This window comes from Brassica rapa, chromosome A01, assembly GCF_000309985.2.
Source record: "Brassica rapa cultivar Chiifu-401-42 chromosome A01, CAAS_Brap_v3.01, whole genome shotgun sequence".
NCBI classification, from domain to species: domain Eukaryota; kingdom Viridiplantae; phylum Streptophyta; class Magnoliopsida; order Brassicales; family Brassicaceae; genus Brassica; species Brassica rapa.
Window position 1 is genome coordinate 991,640 of NC_024795.2, and position 21,392 is coordinate 1,013,031.

The 21,392-nt window shown below is 36.7% G+C and overlaps 6 protein-coding genes across 7 annotated transcripts; 3 read left to right on the forward strand and 3 right to left on the reverse strand.

Annotated features, from left to right (window-relative positions):
• The first annotated feature begins 748 nt into the window (after positions 1-748).
• On the forward strand, positions 749-4,465 carry LOC103865341 (protein DA1-related 1). 2 transcript variants are annotated; one of them, XM_033290477.1, is made up of 12 exons: positions 749-1,059; positions 1,658-1,794; positions 1,874-1,979; positions 2,060-2,426; positions 2,511-2,631; positions 2,704-2,787; positions 2,869-2,988; positions 3,062-3,274; positions 3,346-3,408; positions 3,494-3,612; positions 3,694-3,752; positions 4,022-4,465. In XM_033290477.1, the coding sequence occupies exons 2-12, from the start codon at positions 1,675-1,677 to the stop codon at positions 4,351-4,353; spliced, it is 1,704 nt and encodes a 567-aa protein (XP_033146368.1). In that variant the 5' UTR covers positions 749-1,059; positions 1,658-1,674; the 3' UTR covers positions 4,354-4,465. The 2 variants fall into 2 exon arrangements, with proteins under 2 accessions (XP_033146368.1, XP_018511219.1); XM_018655703.2 differs by having other exon boundaries at positions 757-1,174.
• Positions 4,466-7,381: 2,916 nt separating this feature from the next.
• On the forward strand, positions 7,382-9,852 carry LOC103865430 (probable vacuolar amino acid transporter YPQ3). Its single transcript, XM_009143245.2, has 11 exons — positions 7,382-7,662; positions 7,777-7,819; positions 7,910-7,936; positions 8,077-8,175; positions 8,268-8,380; positions 8,562-8,748; positions 8,841-8,942; positions 9,057-9,152; positions 9,267-9,287; positions 9,368-9,517; positions 9,621-9,852. The coding sequence occupies exons 1-11, from the start codon at positions 7,436-7,438 to the stop codon at positions 9,735-9,737; spliced, it is 1,182 nt and encodes a 393-aa protein (XP_009141493.1). The 5' UTR covers positions 7,382-7,435; the 3' UTR covers positions 9,738-9,852.
• A 417-nt stretch (positions 9,853-10,269) lies between these two features.
• LOC103865519 (calcium uniporter protein 1, mitochondrial) lies at positions 10,270-13,450 on the reverse strand. The gene is made up of 2 exons (XM_009143350.2): positions 11,039-13,450; positions 10,270-10,931 (listed from the first exon to the last, which is right to left on the reverse strand). Exons 1-2 carry the CDS (start codon positions 11,570-11,572, stop codon positions 10,470-10,472), a joined length of 996 nt encoding a protein of 331 aa, XP_009141598.1. The 5' UTR covers positions 11,573-13,450; the 3' UTR covers positions 10,270-10,469.
• Positions 13,451-13,703: 253 nt separating this feature from the next.
• On the reverse strand, positions 13,704-15,088 carry LOC103865611 (geranylgeranyl pyrophosphate synthase, chloroplastic/chromoplastic). The gene has a single exon (XM_009143462.3). The coding sequence runs from the start codon at positions 14,898-14,900 to the stop codon at positions 13,809-13,811; it is 1,092 nt and encodes a 363-aa protein (XP_009141710.1). The 5' UTR covers positions 14,901-15,088; the 3' UTR covers positions 13,704-13,808.
• Positions 15,089-15,632: 544 nt separating this feature from the next.
• On the forward strand, positions 15,633-17,246 carry LOC103865798 (NEDD8-conjugating enzyme Ubc12). Its single transcript, XM_033290569.1, has 6 exons — positions 15,633-15,785; positions 16,126-16,251; positions 16,349-16,457; positions 16,554-16,632; positions 16,704-16,820; positions 16,902-17,246. The coding sequence occupies exons 2-6, from the start codon at positions 16,137-16,139 to the stop codon at positions 17,037-17,039; spliced, it is 558 nt and encodes a 185-aa protein (XP_033146460.1). The 5' UTR covers positions 15,633-15,785; positions 16,126-16,136; the 3' UTR covers positions 17,040-17,246.
• Positions 17,167-21,256, reverse strand: LOC103865702 (uncharacterized MFS-type transporter YfnC). The gene is made up of 5 exons (XM_009143577.3): positions 19,220-21,256; positions 18,760-19,057; positions 18,160-18,455; positions 17,921-18,084; positions 17,167-17,859 (listed from the first exon to the last, which is right to left on the reverse strand). Exons 1-5 carry the CDS (start codon positions 19,318-19,320, stop codon positions 17,258-17,260), a joined length of 1,461 nt encoding a protein of 486 aa, XP_009141825.1. The 5' UTR covers positions 19,321-21,256; the 3' UTR covers positions 17,167-17,257.
• Positions 21,257-21,392: the final 136 nt, after the last annotated feature.

Consider the following 21,392-nt stretch of genomic DNA (forward strand, 5'->3'; position numbering starts at 1 on the left):
CCTTCGTTTCGCCGGATCTCATAACCCGCCTCAAACAATCAGAATAAATTATCAAAACAAAATCTAAATATATATTTTTGACATTAATTTATCACTATGTTATGAATATACATTTTTTATTTTGATTTTTATACAACGAAATTTTTATATTTTACAAAAAGATTAGAAACTTTTATTTCTCATTTTTTTATACAAGACGATTTTAAATTTTAATCGATCGGCTAATTTTTTTTTAATTGATCCGCTAAATACATTAACATACACGTTTTTCATCTTTGTTTCTTTTTCTTTTTCTTTCTCAAATTTGATTGTTGATGTAACCTACCGAATACTCTTGACCCTTCTAGCCAAAACAAATATCTCTCAACCACAAAATAAAATAATAATATAGAAAACAACAATGTTAAAATTCATTAATCTCCCAATGGCGATGGATCGTCTATCATCTAATTGAAATCATCCAATTCATTTGGTCGTATGTAATAATGCATTAGGTCGACCTAAATAAACTATTAGATGACTCTTACCTACTTAACAATATTCAAGTTGTCATATTTTTCGTTGTTTTAATGTTTTGTCTGTGTTTTCGTGTAACCATGCTTATGTTAACATACTAAAGGTTCAGATCAAATGCTAATATGATCAAACCGATGAGCAAAATGAACTTAAGTGTTGAAAAAAAAAAGCTACAGAAGAAAGTAACTAGAGAGTCAAAGATCATGTGTCAATAGTGGTAATGCTAGTAAACATCAACTCTGTCTTTAAGTTTTTCAAAACATTTGATTTTTGTTTACAAGTGTGCCCCCACTTGCTTGACCTTCTTAACCCAAATAACTTCATCTGTAACCATTCCCCCATCTCCCTCTCTCTCTCTCTCCATAAAGTTGTCACCTTTAAGTGTGTTCTAATGGAGATTATTCTCTCTCTCTCTATCCCCTTCATTAATTAAGCTTTCTTCACGCTTTTTAAGACAATTAACAGCCACGGGTCCTAAAAAGCTAAAGCCTTTTGCTTCGAATTCAAGTGTCTCTCTCTGTTTTTTGCTGTCCATTCCCTGAAGTAAAGTTTTGATTTTTATAAGAATTGAGAGAAGTTGAATAATCATGACTATTGGGTTTTCGTTTCTGATCTGATTCTTATTCTAATCTTGTCAATTTCCCTTCATCTCTTTCAGGTAAACTTCTGATTTATCTATGCTCTGTTCATGACTTGTACTTAGATTACATCTCCTTGAAACAGAGTATTGTCTTTAGAAAGGTTAGATTTTGTTACATGGGTATTTAGAATGATGAATGTCTCTGTTCCCCTATGAGCTAGTTCGATTGTTTTGATGAAGATTTGGATAAACCTCTTAGCTTAGTGCTATCCTCTGTTTTTTTCTGGAAACCATGAGAAAAATGGATACTTTGGGGTTTGCTTTGGTAATAAACTATATCCTCTGTTTAAGATTTGGTAACCCTTTTTGATTCTGATGCAATCCTTTATTTATACCTTTCTTCAATTGTTGTTTTCCTGGATAATCAGTTTCTTTGTTGGATCTTTTATCTCATTTTCATTCTTTGTTGATGATTTGATTGAAGAATAATAATAATAAAAAAAACAATGGAGTTTCTTCTTCTCTTGTTTGGATACATTAAGAATGTGTTTCTCTTTGCAGGTAAGAGGTTGTTGTTGATGCCAATGGGGTGGCTTACTAAGATCCTTAAAGGTTCTAGTCATAAGTATTCAGATGGTCAAGCTAACAGAAGATACAATAGAGAGGATAGAAGCCTGGACACTCCTCGTTATTCCGCGGTAAATGAGAGTTATCTTTTATCCTTCTTCTATGGTTCATTGTACACTCAACTCAAAATATGTCAATTTTTGAGTTCAGGAAGGATCTGATTTTGACAAAGAAGAAATTGAATGCGCCATTGCACTCTCCCTTTCTGAACAAGAACATGTGATTCCACAAGATGACAAAGGAAAGAAAGTCATCGGTAAGGTTTATCTATCTACTGATTTTTTGTGTGCAAACGTTACCTTTGCTGTCATTGCTGAGCTGATTGTTTTCTTTTAGAATACAAATCTGAAACTGAAGAAGATGATGATGAGGATGAGGATGAGGATGAGGATGAGGAGGATGATGATGAAGAACACATGAGAGCTCAGGTGGAAGCAGCAGAAGAAGAGGAAAAGAAGGTAGCTCAAGCTCAAATAGAGGAAGAAGAGAAACGAAGAGCTGAAGAAGCTGAGCTAGAAGAGTTAGAGAAACAGCTTGCCAAAGCTAGACTAGAAGAGGAAGAAGTTAGACGCGCCAAAGCTCAACTTGAGGAAGATGAGCAGCTCGCAAAGGCTATTCAAGAAAGTATGAATGTGGGATCTCCTCCTCCTGGATATGATTCTGGAAGTGTGTTTCCATCATACCCCTTCCTTGTTCCTTCTAGGTAAATACATTTATATATAGATTCATAGACATTATCATTCTCTCTATTGAGTTTTCTTTTTTTATTTGTTTATTGTATTTGGAGAATATGCACTGGTTGCCGAGCTGAGATTGGACATGGAAGGTTTCTGAGTTGCATGGGTGGCGTTTGGCATCCTGAATGTTTTTGCTGCCACGCTTGTGATAAGCCCATCATAGACTGTGAGGTGGTACCAAAGACAGTAGTACTCCTACATTGTCCTGAATCTTTGTGAATACTAACTTTTTTTGTTTTACAGTTCTCAATGTCAGGAAACCGTCCTTATCACAAACTGTGTTACAAGGAGCAGCATCATCCAAAATGTGATGTTTGTCATAACTTTGTGAGTGATTGATTCCCCACCTCTCTCTATTGTCTTTATGCAAACTTTTTGATACTAAAGCTTAAATTGAAACTTCTGTAGATTCCTACAAATCCAGCTGGTCTCATTGAGTACAGGGCACATCCCTTTTGGATGCAGAAGTATTGTCCTTCACATGAGCGTGATGGAACACCTAGATGCTGCAGCTGTGAGCGCATGGAGGTCAGCTTCTATATGACATTTCTACTGATTTGGAAAGAATGGCGTTTTGTAATTTGATGTTATGTTTTTGCAGCCGAAAGATACAAAGTATCTGATACTTGATGATGGTAGAAAACTGTGTCTTGAATGTCTAGACTCAGCCATTATGGACACTAATGAATGCCAACCGTTGTATCTCGAGATACGTGAGTTTTATGAAGGCTTGCACATGAAAGTGGAACAGCAGATACCTATGCTCTTGGTGGAGAGATCAGCTTTAAACGAAGCTATGGAAGGAGAGAAACATGTAAAACCACCGCCAATTAGTTAATTCTTATGTTTCTTACGTACACTGTTCTCAAGCTCATTTTCTTGCAGGGACATCATCACTTACCTGAGACTAGAGGACTCTGTTTGTCTGAAGAACAAACTGTCACAACAGTAAGGAAGCTACACTGTTGTTTAATTGTTATCCACCACAAACAATGTGTTGTGTTGAATCAGAGAATTTTTTTTTTCAATGTAGGTGTTGAGGAGACCAAAGATTGGTGCAGGCTACAAGTTGATAGACATGATCACTGAGCCTTGCAGGCTGGTGCGCCGTTGTGAAGTCACTGCTATTCTCATCTTATATGGACTTCCCCGGTAAACACTTTTCATCACACTCCTAAACTGAATTATTGTCTTGATGAGACGTCTAACGTATTAGTAATACATTTGTAACAGTTTGTTAACTGGATCAATCCTAGCTCATGAGATGATGCATGCATGGCTTCGACTAAATGGTAATTTGAAGAATCCTCCCTTCTTGTTTAATACTCTATCCATGAGTAAAATTACGTTACAAAATAAGTGTTGTTTTAGAATTCTAATGCAAAATTTATTTTCTAGTTTATTTTTCTATTGGTTGAAATATGGTTAGTTGTATAAGTAATGATTTTTATTTAGAAAATATACAAAATTAAATAATTTAGTAATTTGTGCAATCTAAAACAACACTTAAAATGAAACAGATGAATAATTGCTTGTTTGCTATGTATATGATTTTTGGTAGGGTATCCAAATCTTAGACCAGAAGTGGAAGAAGGGATATGTCAGGTTTTAGCTCACATGTGGTTGGAATCTGAGACTTATGCTGGCTCTACATTGATAGATATTGCATCTTCTTCTTCGTCTTCATCATCAGCCGCTGTGGCGATTGCATCGTCCAAGAAAGGTGAGAGGTCTGATTTTGAGAAGAAACTCGGTGAGTTTTTCAAGCACCAGATAGAGTCAGATTCTTCTTCGGCATATGGGGATGGGTTCAGGCAAGGTAACCAAGCTGTTCTTACGCATGGTCTGAAGCGAACCCTTGATCATATTCGCTTGACCGGTACATTTCCTTAAATGGGGTTTGAAACGATTAAGAGATAAACAAAAGGCTTTGCTATAGTTTTTAGAGTATACACTAAGAAAAAATGGGAAAATGTATAGTTTAAATACACATTTTAGAGTCAAAGTTTCCACCACCACCTCCAAGTATACATTTTTACATGCATTTTATAGTTTCTACCTCCAAGTATACATTTCACCTTTTCAACAAGAAATATTGGCCCACAAGCAAAAAATATTTTTGGCCTTTTGTTTCTAAAAAATAGTGATAATATTAAAAGATGCAGTTGCAGAGAATCGAACACGGATCCATCTATAGTTCTTTTAGGCCCCAAATCAATATAGCTACATGTTCTTTATGAAAAATAATTGGCCCTAAAATATCTATATTTTCGTCGGGCTCCAAGCACATGCTTGATGGGCTTCTATTCAGGCCCGGCCCTGGTTGTGTATGAGATAATGTGGAAAGTCAATTATGTTGTTGAAAAGCCAAGGTTCAAAGAGTTCCTAATGTATTAAAAATTATGTTATATTTCAAAATCTTTTTTTTTATTTCAAAATCTTATATTACAAACGGTGCTTTATTATATTTGGACCAAAAATGGATAGAGAATCTATGTAAGAAAAGGAGAATGGATAGACTTTGTATATCCACATTGTATGTACATCATCACTCTGGAATCTGGATATTGTGGCTCTTCTATTCCCTGAGAGGACGAAGGCCAAAAACGTAGAACGTATAACTATCGTCATATTGATCTGTCTAAAAGATTAAAATATTAACAAGTATACATGCATGCATGCCATCTACTTGATAGAAACAATTTAATTATAAGAATATATATCTTTTAACTAACAAGTATACTCACAGTCGCATAATCATCAAAGTGTTATGTTAGATTGAATAATATGATTGTTGTTCACGTGTTATAAATTTCGTCCATTGTATGTGAATAGATTGTTTCTAATATGATATCAGTAATTTGTAGCGGATTTAATATAATTTATCAAAAGAATCAACAGAGCTCATTAGTATACTATTATGTGAAGTTATGAATGCTCGATAAGTAATAACACAATGAGGAGGTCTAGAAGAGATAAATGGAAGACGTCTTTCTTCATCAGTTCTCAATCATTAAACTTGCAAAGATTAAAGAAGATATTATCCAACAAATGATAGTGAAAGTAAGGAACAAAACCAAAGTGAAGATGGGTATGAAGAATTGTAGATAGACATAAGAGATAGAGGCGAGGACAAAAGAGATATGATGATATGATCACACGTGTTCCCCACTCACTCTCACTACTTGTCGCGGCGCCTCGTCGCCGTTTCTTTCTTTCTTTCCTAAATCTCATTGTCATATCTTATTTAATGGTTGGTAGATTACTCTCATTTAGAATTACTGCTAATGAATTTGATCGTTAACTATGACTTGTCGCGCGATACAAAGTGCGACATAGCGTACTAAACTTTGCAACTGTTAAACTAGTTCTAGACGCATATTGTTTCGTTTAATCCTCTCGACCGTGGTTTGGAACGTTCGTACGAACACGATAATGATTTTTAGTTACTGAACTTGTTGTACAACAAATTTACTTCAAAAAATATGATTTCTAGTTGCAGAACTTGATGTGCAACAAATTTACTTCAAATTTGACTGCGTCACATGAGGTATTATTGTTATAAATGATTCAATAGCCACGCCAGTAAAAATATCATTAAATTCTGAAGTCAGGGTTTTGTGAAAGATGTCATCATCATCGCAACATGATGCGGCCACCACGCAGTCTACATGGCACCTTCGTTTAGGAAAATAATTATCTGTAAGAAAACCTGGACCGTTCGTTTGATGCAGCCACAAAATTACAAATTTACATAAGTTGTCGGGGTTTCCAAAATCTATAACCAATAGGCAAGTAGTAATTATTTCGAATCTAACGAATGCTTTACAAAAAGGGAATGATACAAAAATAAATAGTTTAACAGTAATTACAATCAACAATCAAATGCAACTAGGTTGATTAATAATGTTCGAAAATTTTACACCATTTTTCACTTTTACAACGTCAACATCATGGAGCCTAGTCCCATTAATTTTTCGTACACTTTGGATTTATGCATTGGTAGTGGTCAGAACAAACCAAAGCAAACCGGATTAGATTTGGTTAAACTCAATTGAGTTTTCCAACCGAACAATTATGTACATAAAAATACATTTTATGTGATTTTTCGACAAATAAATGAAAATAATCAAAGGAGATAGATTGATACATAACATAACTAATAAGGCTTTTTCTTATTAATGAGATGACACTTTCTCGGAAATTATGCTTTGGCTCACGTAAATGTATATAATTACTCAATTAAGTGTTGGAGAATCATGAAAAAGAATATACCTAACAAACGTACTACAAAGGTTGGAGATCTGAGATTCAGCAGGGCATCAAATATGTTCAAGGGAATATGCTCATCGATCATACCCTCGACCGTTTTTCTTCACTCTCTCATACTTACATGTTTGACATTAATTTTGTATGTGCATGATTAGGTGCATGATATTATTATCTTTCCTGTTTCCTTTCGATGATTGCATTTCTTCAGGAAAAAATATCTATCACAGTTTTATCTGGTCGTTTGAGTTTAATGATATCATTCTTTCTAACGATGCAGAGACGATTGTTATTAGACTATTATTAACCTCTCGACATGTTTGGTTTGGGTTTTTAGAAGCAGTATCTATCACATTATTATTAGCTCTTGACCTCTAGGCTCTAGTTATTAAAGATATTTAGCTAACTCTTATCATCTCAATTACAAGCTTAAGATTCGGAACACATTTTTATATAATAAAAACAACAAGCTTAGATTTGGTGGCTAATTAATATAGTTTTACGCAGACCCCGTATACAATTCATCATGTAAAAAATAAATGGTCCCCATATATATGAATTAATATACGTAATATCGTTCTCTCCTATCTCCTTTATACGATTTGTCATTTTCCTTACCTATAATCCTATAAAATAACCAAGAGAGATAGATAAACATACCCACACAATTACATACATAGAGAGAGAGAGCTAGATATATAGAGAGATGGTGTATGCACGTTACTGCTTGAAGGAGAAGAAGACATGTGTGAGATGGGTGGAGAGATACTTCGATGACTGTCTCTGTAACCTGAACGACGAAGTCTCGTTCGCACTTGGAATCGTTAGCCTTATCTGCTGGGGCGTGGCAGAGATTCCTCAGATCATTACCAACTTCCGTACAAAGTCCAGTCATGGTGTCTCTCTATCTTTCCTCCTCGCTTGGGTCGCTGGGTCCGTACACTCCATCATCTTCAGTTCTTATTAATTTTATATTTATTATAAACGTAATGAACTCTAGATCTCTCTAACTTTGTTATTTTTACGACTTTTTATCAATCGGTGCAGTGATATCTTCAATCTCATCGGGTGTCTTCTTGAACCAGCTACCGTAAGTTGCACATATTAAGACCACTATAGTTTTGTTTAAATATCGATTGTTGTTTTCTCACTTTGTCTTTTCCTTTTTTTATTATTGTAGTTGCCGACTCAGTTCTACACAGCCTTGGTAAAACCGCTGTCTACTCGCCGCATAAACATCTGTCGCCATAAAAGCTTACGTGTCATTTTCATTAAATTGTATATGTTTAATTTTGTTCTTGCTTAACTTATTTATAATTTTGTAATTTTTTTCAACTGGTTCTCTAGCTTTACACAGTGAGCACCGTGGTATTGGTGATCCAGACAATTTACTACGACTATATCTACAGACTTTGCACACATGGACGCACCAAGATCTGTCAAAAGGTACTAATTGTATTAATTTTATAAATTATAAACCAACTACACTATTAGTTATATTGTGTAATACTCTGATGCGGGTGTCAAACTATGTTAAGGACGAAGAAGACGAAGAGAAGAAACCCTTAAACCCACCGAAGACGATGGGATCTGCCATTTCCATCCCAGGGGAATCTTACAAAGCTTCTCCTCGGAAAGAGTTCTATTACACGTACGTTTCATTATTTAATTCACTTTTAACTTGATTATGACTTGAGTTAAAGGTAGTGACAAAAGCAAATCATTTACTATGAACTAATGCATTATTTTACTCCTACATATATGCATAGATGTTAGTATCATATTGTAATAGGATGTGACACTTTACCTTGGTACTGGTTTTTCCTTTTCAGGTCAGCGAGATCATTGGCCGGCAGCGGAACACCGCCTTTAAGAACATCATATTTTCGGGTGGCTAAGAGTGGCCCTTCGGCTATGACAATAGATAGTGGTTCTTCCTCGGACGAAGATGAGACAATGTCAACACTTCCTGTTGTGACGGCTAAGACCATTACCCAACCAAGGCCAATCCCTAGACAGGTTTTTGATTATTTTTTTTCTCATTGGAAACTAAAAACCATTTTATGCAAAAAGGAACAACGATTGACACGTTTTGTACTTCTTCCTCTCAGGCTGGTTTTGGAACGTTCTTAGCCGCATCCGTTAGCCTTCCATTGCAGGCCAAGAGCCTAGCAGAAAAGTATGCACATGCTTCAAGCAGACGGCTTCTGAATGTGTGTAACTGCTTATATAATATTTCGCTACTTCTTATTGTATAAATGGAATTATTTATTTGCTCAAAAAAAAAATGGAATTATTTCAAAACATTATTTGTTATCTCGTTATAGGAAAGAATAGTTGAGCATAGCGCATTGGGACAATGGTTGGGATGGCTAATGGCAGCCATTTACATGGGCGGCCGCATCCCTCAAATCTGGCTCAACGTAAGCTACTATTTTACAAGTCTTATTGATTCTTAATTTTCAATTTCTCTTTGCTTATTGTTTATGATAGATACTAATCTTATCTTGGTTCGGCCAATAATTTTATAAAACTAGATCAAACGAGGAAGCGTCGAGGTAAATATCTAAACCAGACAAATCAAAAAGCATTGCAATAATATATGATCTAATTAATAATATGTTTTGATTTTTGGCAGGGTTTGAATCCACTTATGTTTATCTTCGCGCTTGTAGCCAATGCAACGTACGTTGGTAGTATTCTTGTCAGAACAATTGAATGGGATAGTATCAAAGCAAATCTCCCTTGGTTGCTTGATGCTATTGTCTGCGTCCTACTCGATCTATTTGTATCCTTTAAAACCATTTACACAGCGCCAATTAAATTTTAAAATGACATCCCATTCCCACTAAGTTTTATTTTGCTACCTTAATTCAAGACAAATAAAACAGATCATATTGCAGTATATCTACTACAAGTATTGCAGGACGAATAGCTCAAAAGGCGAAGAAGAAGCAGAACACGGCTACGGAGACTATGTGGAAGCAAGCAAAACTTTTGTTTCGTGAATTACTCTTTGCATTTCAGTGACCATTTGATTTTTAAGTATCAATTCGAGGGTGTATGTATGTCTACGAATCAATATATATATATGTGATGATCATAGTTCATTTAGCACCGAAAGAGAGATAAATTCAATAAAACCTTGAAATCTACAAAATTGTTCCATAAAACGTATATATGTCTATTATTGAGAGAAATATAACACAAAAAAATTCTAGTCTAAAATGTTCCCACCAGGCAGAGTTTATGTCTAAATTGTTCCCACCAGGCAGAGGTGTTCTACTGCTTCTACTCAATATATCAAACATATATACCATAATTAAAGAAGATGACCACATGCAGTATCTCAAGACCAAACAGAGTTCAACAAGATCAGTGAAAAGAAATATAACGAAATAGTACTTCAGCATTATTGAGATTGTGTATATACAGTAGTAAATCAATAATCATAGCCAATTTAAAAGGAATAAGAAATTCACATTTGAGAGATGAAAGTTCATATGCATGGAGATATTGTTGGAAAAATATATGATAGTAATAATTTATAGTATTCATTACAAAATACAACATTCCATATTATATTCTATTTCTCTCCAAATGTTATATAAGCCGCACCTATTCGAATACTCTCTCTCATTAGTAACTATTCTTTCACACAATTTTTGGTTGTTAATTTATCTTTCTCAGGTTAGGACAACGACACATCGAATCGAACAAGATGCCCCTTAATCAAAAGATTAGTTTTGTAAAGCTCCAAGAATCTTGGAAACAGCAGCTGAAGAAGGCTTTGGATTAAACATCTTCTTCAACTCATCATACCTCCCTACATCAAAATCTTGAGACTTCATCAGTTTCCTCTGTTTAGCCTCAAACCTACTCTCGTAAAACCCTTCAAAGGAAGGTTCCTTCGCTGTCCTAAGGAAAAAAGCGTAACCCGCCATGAAGTATACGGATGTGACATAGAAACAGATTGGCTCCATAACGTCCCACGTGAGTTCCCAGAACGTTAGCCTCATGAACCCTGCGGTCTGGAGTATCAAGTAACCAAGACCAGCCCATAGCTCTCTTCTCACCAGTGAATGTGCTTTCTCGTCAATGACTTTCTTTGTAGCTTCTAGCTCTTTCAGCTCCTTCCTTCTCGGGTCGTTTGGGTTACGGATCTGTGGTAAAGGAAGCAGCCCCTCGATAGATTTTGTTACCTAGTCACACAAAACAAACGTTTGGTAAAACAATTCATTAAAAAAATAAATAATAATTCATTAAAAATAGAGAACCACTTCTAAATACCAAAATCAATGATCATTACCTGATCAGGTCTTAAGCAAACGTAATCACCCAAAACGATGACGTTTCCTGTATCATCAAGCATCTTAGCGATCCAAGGCCCTTGAGCAGGATCCAAACAAGAATCATTGCAAAGACCAACGAACTCATTGTAAGGGATCCAGCTTCTCCCTGTCTCCATCAGCTTCGTTTTCACCACCTCGATCTGCGCAGCTCTAAGCAACTTCTTCGCGTCTCTCGCAGTAAGCCCCAACGCCTCCGTCTTCTCCGCCGCCGCCGCCGCGTGTTTCAACGGAGGAGGCAAAAGCCCGTCTAATCGAATCCGGTCGTTTTCTCGGAGCTTCTCCCTCAGACTCTCCCCAAACGGCGTCTTCATCATGGTCATATCCATCCACGAATCAGCAGGCTCTGGATCAACGGTGGCTTCTCCTGGTTCTTTAGGAACCCTGGTCCGCACGGCTAGCGAAGAAGACGAGATTCGACAGTTCATGAGACCTTGAGACGCAATTTTCGAAACGTTGAACATACGCTGCGACAAAAGCTTCCTCATCGCCATTACAATAATCAGAATAAAATAACAAAAAAAATATATATCGAAATTGAAATCGATGTACGTTGAATATATGAAAAGCTACGGAAGAGCGCTTTATATAGGTTTCAACCAAAGTCTTCTCTGTTTATAATTTAGTTTGGTTTCTTGTCTTAAAACAATAAAATTAATTAAATAAGTGGACCCCGCTACACGTCAGCTGATATCTATCACCAGCAATTCAATATACGCTGCCTTTTTGTGAATGCTTTGCTTGTTTACCACCGTCCACGTGGATTGATCTTGGTTGGTGATAGCTTGCGGTGCCTCCATAGCCGTCTGATTAATTTACGTTTTTTTAATGTGTCTTAATAACTTCTTTGACTACAATGGAAACTCAACAGATTTTAAAATAAAGACACGAACGTGTCGCCACATATTTCTTTTTTATCCCTTTTTACATCTGATTTGTTAAATCTGTTTTTGTTTTATGGTTTTAACTGAGTAGAAAGGAAACAAATCTTTTGTGATTTTATCTTCTAAAAATGATAATGTTGAAGGATGATATTTATGATGTAATAAATTTGTAGATTTGCAAATTTGGTAACGTTGAAACAGTGACGTGTTGCCACATTTTTCATTTTATCTTTTACACCTCCAAAAGATATTCATATACAACCAAAAATTTATTATGGAATGTGTATATTCATATGGACTGTTACTCAGTAAATTTCAACACAAAGACGTGTCTCCGCGTTTTCTGACTTATCTTCTTTTCATCTTCAAAGAGATCCAAGTTTTACTGAGACGATTAAATACAATTTAATTTCTTCTCTTTTTTAACCAAATGTTTAAATACATTTTAAAATGGTGAAAAGTACACATTTGAATATCTTATAGCCTTTTTGAGAACCCTTGTTAGACGAATGTGCATATGGATAAGAATGAGAAGACGTGAAAATATCAAAGTTAGATAACAACATGAAATATATTATTGAGAAAATGAGAATAAAAATCCATAATTTTTCACGCTGCATATATGTACCAACACCACAAGGCACGAGAATTTTAAAAAGAATGGAAACCAACACCCATTGATTATACACCATACATAAATTTAATTTATTCAAAATAAATAAAATGGGGAGTTGTGTACGGACTTTGGTAAGGTCAGGTGCAAAGATAGCTAATCCATCTTATTCGTCCTATACTCTAAGATTCGGGTCAATAGAACATGATTCGTGCATGAGCTGTGACTTAGCACTTGCAAGTAGAAGTAGTTGTTTATGGACGGTATCAGACATTTAACTAGCGATAATGATGGTTGTACGTTTTTTTTTGTTCCTTCTGTGATTTAAGGTTTCAAACTAATAATATTACACAACTAATTTGTTTTTCAACTGATAGGGACAACCAAGTCTCAAACATTTAGATTAAACAAATCGTTCATCATATTCACAATGTAGTTGTCACTTGTCAGTTGTGACCGTGTGTACGTTACCCATTCACCATAATTGTGGTGTAACGCGTGATATATACACTGTTTACTGGAAATGGCGAACACCGTTGATAAGATCATGGCCAAGGATGGGATAGGAATGTGGCATAGTGTTTCTCCTACATTAGTGGGAAGTTTCCATTTGTTATACACGTCATGTTAGTTGGAAGTTATTTGGTGAATCTATGGTAAATACATCGTTCCTATAATACGTCCAAAAAATGGTTGTTTTTAACGTCATTGATGGTAGTAGATACATCGTTCTTCGAATACATGAAGGTGGACTGAAATAAGGAAAAAAAAAACAGAGGCTTTACAAACCCAATATTTCAATCTCGATCTTGGGTTGTGAACTAATATATGGGCTTGGCCCATCTTTAATATTTCATTACTATTGGAATCAGATTGGTCAAAATGCTTAACTTGGGCTTTCCTGAGTACATTATTTTCAACAATGTTTTACTCGTTGACCTGAGTGGTTCCACTATGCAAAAACGACGACTAGGTCCTCTCGTACGTACCTTTAAGATCTAATCTGAACAATCAACGGATCTAGTAGATGAGAGAGAGATCCTACCGTGTGTTTCTGTCCTATAATAAACACATTGTTCATCATCAACTCCAAGCATTTGACTAAACCGTTAGAGAAACTAGAATCACTGATCTCTTAATATTAAATCTATAACATAGCAATCATACCAATATTTCTACAATTCGATCTGAAACAAGATTCCGACAAGAACTAAAAAGAAAAGACACACAGTTTCAGTTCTGTCTATTGGCAATGTAATTAGCCAAAGCCAACAAAGGAGCAACCTTGTCGGAATCAAACCCCAAAAGCTGATCACGCGCCTCTCTATTCAACTTCTCAGCGAACTCTCTCGATTTCTCCAACCCCATGAGCTTCGGATACGTCAGCTTATCGGCGATCAAATCTTTCCCGGCGGTCTTCCCCAGCTCCTGAGACGACTTCGTCACGTCCAAGATGTCATCAACCACCTGAAACAACAGACCGATACACCTCGCGAACTTCCTCAGCCTCTCGATCTCTTCATCACTCCCTCCACCGACGATCCCACCCAAAACGGCTGAAGCCTCAAGCAACGCCGCCGTTTTATGCAAATGAATAAACTCCAAATGATCCAATCCGACGTCGTTTAAGTCCAACCCTTCGCTGCTTATATCCGCCACTTGTCCAGCGACCAGCCCTTCGGTTCCTATAGCTTTCGCCAACTCTCCGACGGCTCTGACCACCCTCGCCGGAGAAACGTCGGAGCTCGTGGCCGACGCTAAATGCTCGAAGGCGAAGGAGAGAAGCGCGTCTCCGGCTAGAACTGCCACGTCCTCGCCGTAAACCTTGTGGTTCGTCGGCTTCCCGCGGCGGAGGTCGTCGTTGTCCATGCACGGCAAGTCGTCGTGGATCAGCGACATGGTGTGGATCATCTCGACGGCGCAGGCCGCCGGCATGGCGAGGGACTCTTCCCCGCCGACGAGCTCGCAGGCGGCGATGCAGAGGACGGGCCTGACGCGTTTGCCGCCGGCGAGGAGGGAGTAGCGCATCGCCTCGTGGATCTTGAGCGGCTCCCGGAGGGGGACGGCGGAGTCCAGGGCTCTGTTGACGGAGTCGGCTTTGCGGAGGATGTAAGACATGAAGTCGAAGGAGGAGGTGGATTTGAGGTTGTTGTCTTCTTTGGTGACGAGGGAAGAGGAAATGGTGTGGGAAGAAGACGAAACGCTGCGTTTTGGGGTGAGGGTGATGGGTTTAAGTGTGATGAAGGGAGGAGATCTGGATCTGGGTGTTTTGGATTGGTGGTGAAGAACCCATGGGCATGAACCTAGAGTCACTGAAGAAGCCATTGAACACACACAATCTGCAAATTTCAGATTACAATTAATAAATTTTGTTTTTTTTTATAGGACTGAGGGAAAATTTGGAGTCAAAATCAAAAGAGAGTTGGGTTGGCCATTGGTGTCGCTAGAGAAATAGATAGGGTTGTGTGACGGAATGGGCCTCTAGTGGTGGTGGTGGTTGATGACGAATGTTTTTGATTTTTAATTAAAAAAGCATCTACCACCTCTTTACTATTTTTGTTCCGTTATTTAATTTATTTTGTAGGACAAAAAAATCATTGTCTGGTTAGTGTATATCCTTACAAAATCAGCATAATATTTTCTTATTTGGTAAGAAAAAAAAATTAGCATAATAATAATCTTATAAGTATATAATCTTTCAAAATAATAAAACACCTTAATTTAGAAAGACGTTTAAACATAAAAGTCTTCAAGTAGATAGAAAGAAGAAGAGATCTTCCATTTGAAGTGGTTAATCTTTTTTTATTTGTTGATCTTTGACACGAAGATTAGTATATAAATGGCATGAAATATGCAAACGCATCACAAATCTGCTGTGGACTTTATATTATTGAGTTAATGACAATGATGTTGACATCTGTTAGGCATCTTAAAAGACCGCCAAATTTTAACTGCTAACAATAAATGGATGTTACGTTACTAATGGGCCTAATGGGCCTGAATGGACCGAGTTGTCGAATCAACGAAGAAGACACAGAGAGGAGTGTGATTCTTTCTTTATTATTATTATATTTTTAACTCCGCGTCGAGAAAAAGCTGTCAAATTCAACATTCTCCGCGTCGTTTAGCTTCCGAGGAGGACAATCCGGTGGGAGAGAAAGAGAGAGCGAGCTTTGATTCAATCCTCCGATTATCGAAATTTTAACAAACGTGTTAGCTTCTTCCCCTCTCCATTCTCTTTTTGTTTTGTTTTTTTTTTTGTGCTTCTTCCCTTTAACGATTCATTATTATGTGATTATGTTAGAAAGTCTCCTCCTTTCCGACTCATTATGTGACTTATGTCGGAAAGTTTCTATCTTTAGATTAACTTTTGTCTTTATTTCCTTTTTTGAGTTTTTAGTTTTTTTTTTGGGATCTTCAAGTCTTCGAATCCACAGTCGTTTTTGTTCTAAGTTCGCCTATGAGTTAGTTTCAGCTGTGATTTTGATGTTAAGGTAATGCTTTGTCATCACTTAGAATAAATGGATCGTTCGTTCTTTGATTTTGTCAGAAGAAGAAGCAATGATTGGGTTGTTTAAAGTAAAGGAGAAGCAAAGAGAACAAGCTCAGAACGCTAGCCGAGGAGGAGGAGCTTCTGTCAAGAAACAATCTGCTGGCGAACTTCGTCTTCACAAAGGTATCAATATATACATACCATTTCATTGTTTCAAACTTGTTTTTTAGCATTTTGTCTCTTCTTCAAGTTTCAATTTTTCAATATTTGATTGGTGTAGATATATCAGAGTTGAATCTTCCTAGCTCTTGTACAATTTCGTTTCCTAACGGCAAAGATGATTTGATGAACTTTGAAGTCTCCATTAAACCTGATGATGGTTACTACCAGTTAAGTTAGATCCTTTTTTGTACATATCTCATGCTCACACTTACAACGGTTAGAATAGGAAACTCATTTGTTTCTTTTCTTGTGAATAAATACAGCAATGGTACATTTCTTTTCACGTTCCAAGTGTCTCCTGTGTATCCTCATGAAGCTCCTAAAGTTAAATGCAAAACCAAGGTAGGCTTAAGAATATAAATCCTCTTTCTTCTGTGCATTGCTTATTAGCTCCATCTTTACTTGCTGTTTAGGTGTATCATCCCAATATAGATTTGGAAGGAAGCGTTTGCCTCAACATCTTGCGTGAAGACTGGAAACCTGTTCTTAACATCAACACTGTTATCTATGGACTCTTCCATCTCTTCACGGTAAAACAAAAACTAGCCTGATCGATAGATACAAGCTTTTAGTGATTCTCTTAAACTGAGAGTGTTGTGTAATTCACACAGGAACCCAACTCTGAAGATCCTTTGAACCATGACGCTGCACAAGTCTTGAGGGATAACCCAAAGCTCTTTGAGACCAATGTCAGGAGAGCCATGACCGGTGGCTATGTTGGTCAAACCTTTTTCCCACGCTGTATCTAACAAAAAGCTTTGGTTCGTTCTTCTTCAAGCAACAAGATAAGAACTGGAACCTCTTTATCAACCATTGTATCTCTTATTCTCAAAAGAACCTTGTTTGCTTGTTTCTGTAAAATTACATTCGAATGAGTTGTATAACATTCTGTTCAGTTTGATTCGGTCTCAGTTTCAATGTATTTATGCTGTGGTATTTGAAAGAATCAAAAAACATAAGCAATCTCTCATATCATTTCAACGTCTTTAGAACTCGCCATTTTCGCGTTCTCTCGATCTTTCTTGAAAACGAAATGCAAAGGCGTGTAAGAGAGACAGCAGAGGCCAAAGGGGACAGCCATCATCGACAAAAGCCCCTTGGAGAGAGCCTCAGCTTCACGCACAGATGACCCTTTCAAAGGATCAATACCTTTGGAGTCATACCCAAACATCTTCTCAGACAAGATCCCAACCAAAGGTGCAGCGAACGAGGAGAAAGAGCCTTCAAAAGCCCTGTCAAACGCGTAGATCATGGTCCGGTGCTTAGGTGGGACGACTTCAGCAAACATGGGCGCGTTAACAGCTGAACCGCACCAGCTTATGGTTAGACCCATCAAGAAGAGAGTGATGGAGAAGGTCAAGTAGCTTTCTCTGCTCTGTGGGATTCCTTTCAGAAGGATCACTGAGAATGGGATCCCCATGAAGGCGCTGAACTGCGCACACATCACTCTACCGGAGTTCGGAAAGATCCTAGACATCTTATCAGCAATGATGCCTCCCATCAACGTTCCTATAGCGCATCCGGTCGCAAACACCCCAAGCAAAGCTGCTGTCTGGTTATGATCAAAACCTAAAACAAAACAAACAGTAAGCTTCAAAGACTACAGTTCTTGACAGATGATGAGGCTTACCAATAAGCTCAAACCACATTGTGAAGAAAACCATTGCAGTCCAAGGCAATGAACCAACGATTCCTTGCAAGACAATGATCTGAAACGTCCTTACTTTCACCACTGACTTTGTAGCTGCCCATGAGTCATTCCAAACAGATATCTTTTGAACCATTAGTTCCTCTCTACACAGTTACAATTAAAAGATCAGTTATGCTCTCAAGAAGGAAGTTCACTAGTTTGAGGAGGTTCTGTTTTACCGTTCAGTGTGCTTCCTGGGGTCAACCACAAAGAGGAACACTAGTAACCCAATCACTGCACTAAGCGTTGCCATCATGATGAAAGCACAACGCCATCCCGGTACTCCCCAAAACTCTGAACCGGCCATAACAGTAGCTACAACACCTCCTCCAATACCACCAATAGTACCAATGAGATTCAACAAACCAAAACCAGCTCCTCTAGTACCATCCTTATAGCTATCTGCTATAAACGACTGAAGCGCCGGTATCACAATAGCTAACCCAAACCCATTCACTGCCCTCCATAAAGCAACCTAACTCACATAACCATTACACAACTTTATGACTAAAAAAATTCATAACCATTCTTTTCTCTTATATCTTATCAGACTTTAAAACTTTAAAGAACCATTAAACAAAACTTCATACAACTTTAAAAGAACCCATTAAACAGAACTTTATAACTAAAAAATTCATAACCATTTTTTTTCTTATATATCTCATCAGACTTTAAAACTGTAAAGAACCATTAAACAAAACTTAATACTACGTTAAAGAACCATTAAACAAAACTTTATACAACTTTATATAAATCTTTAAAAAAGGATAAGATATTACCTGAATGAAGTAGTTGCTAGCACCAACGGCAGCAGTAGATAAAGCCCAACAGAGAGTACCTATCGCAAGAACGATGGGACGATCATAGGTAATGACTAGAACTCCTGCTAACGGCGACGCGAGTCCTTGAACGAAGTTCCTAACGAATGTTAAGTATCCTAAATCTGATGGTCCGGCGTTAAACGCTTCGCTCACTTCTTTGTAAACCGAAGGCAGTAGATTCTCGTCTGCTCGCTCCATGATCGCAGCTAAGTTTATCAGAATCAGTGATACCGAAACTCCTAAAAATTTTCCTGTTCTGTAATGAAAAAAAAAAAAAAAGAAAAAGTTGGAAACTTTCAAACTCTTGCAAGATTCGGACAGAGAGACAATGAAACAGTTACATCATCCAATCGATGAAACAGATCTACGAGACAAGAACAGTAAAGTATAAATCGAAGAAGACAAAAAAGGAGCTAACTTTATCTTCATGTTGTTAGTACGGAGGTTGCGAGGAAACAGAGACCGGAAGAATCCTAAAGCGGTGGAGATGTAACCGGAACGAGTTCGAGCACGACCCATCTAAAAAAAATCAAAACTTGAACTCCAGTTTAACCGGAGATGAAGTTTGGTTGGCTTCTGTAATATCGGATCTTTAAATTTTAAGATAAAAGTAGTTTTTTTGGATATTATGATTTACGTATTGAATGGTTTTTGTTTTTTTTGTTAGATTATAGTTTTAAAAATTTATTACTATGGATTTTAATTTTCAATGACAGTACTGATCATGGATTGTAATTAAAGGATTAGTATTTTTTACTAATAAAAAATATTTTTTTTTTTATCAACACTAATAAAAAAGATTATCAGTTTTATTTAGCACGTAATGGTAGTTGAGTGGGTGGATCGTTACAGGGAGGAACATGCTTACATGAATATGTACTATTTTTCGGATGTCAATAGATTGTGACGTTATACTATTCAGAAAAATAGATTATGAAGTCAATAGAAAAAAAAAAAAAGCTCATGGGAAAGAAATACACAACACTCGTTTTGAGTTTTATGATGACGGATGCTGACGAATGAGGAGGTGCGGAAACTTCTTTTGTGAACGTATGTATATCAACATAGTGGTCACGGGAGTCAGCTCTTATCATGAAGGGGCAAGTGAATGAGAGCCCTCTTACTTTTCTTATATCACTTGACTATATCATATTTTTAAAAAGAGGTTAAATATCTTCAAGTAACTTCAAACCCCAAGTGCTAACCGAGTTAGTTTCAAGCCCAAGTGCTGGGAATGTAACTCTCCAATCTACCATGATTCTAACATATGGTTGGTCCATTCAAAGAAGACCTCGAGATTTGTTCCAAAAGACCGTGTTTTTACTGCGTGATCTGGTTGCTATGAAGATGTAAAATTTGGTATTATGTTGGGAAATGTTTTCTGGTGTCTGATGTCATGACGCTGGTTTAAGCATTCGAGTGCCAAACAATAAAACGTTCTGAAATATGAAAGTCCAAATATGAGATCACATGTCTGACTTCTCTATACCGAGACCTCTGAAATAAACAATGCACAGCCACATCAATGAGGTTCAAAAGGTACTGGAAGAAAATTTCATTGATAAATGTACTATCACATCAGTTTGAAATATTGTTTGCCTTCATTACAAAATAGATATATCATATTGACACCTAACAAGGCATTTTCACAATTATGCAATGATAATTAATATACAGAAATGGAGGAATTCAATTTTGTTTTGTAAAGTTAGAACAAGAAACCGAAATATTTTACCAGCGTACAAATAATTAAAACGCAAAATCACACCGAATTGACCGATGCATTGAACAATAACAGTGAGAATAGCTGGTTTGTGACTATGGACGCCGCACGATTAAATGAATTAATCAAATTTAAATCAAAGTAGATTAATTGTACATGACCACGCCGTACCATTTGAAACTTTGTTAATATTCCCCACGTGAATGATTTGATCCAAAGTCACTGACAGATTGGATCTTTTTGGCATCACCAATTATTTTTCTTTAGAAACTTTTTATTTCTTGGTTTGTGAACATGAATGATAAGACGTGGTTGAATATGATAAACACAATATAAAACACCACACAAAATTGTCTCAATTAATTGGCAAGCAGTGACAAATGTTATATATATAACATAAGATTGTGAAAAATTCAATCGGTGAGTATATATAATTTTTTAATACCAGAAAAATAGTAGAATTGTTTGATTAATAATTAGTTAGCTGTAAATAATAGCATGAATCCAGCTGGGGATTCTGCTTCCTGTCTTTGCTCAGGCCTCACTGGAGCCGCACGTGCTCCGACCACGATGCCAAATTGTGTTTTACTTGTATACTTTTCTCATTTTTATGCTTAAAATATTTCGTTTTCTGTTGTAAAAAAAAAGAAAAATATATAGTTTTCCTAATTACACTGATACATTTATAATGACATCAAATTTATCGTTTTTGATGCATCTTGATGACTTGAAATCTTCATTAAACATCTTGTAAGTCATTTTATTAAATTAAATATGACCGTTTTGCTATTAATAAAATTTACAACCTAAGAGAAAATGGAAAAATAAAATAATAGTATCATCAATATCTTCGCTTAGACAACTCGGA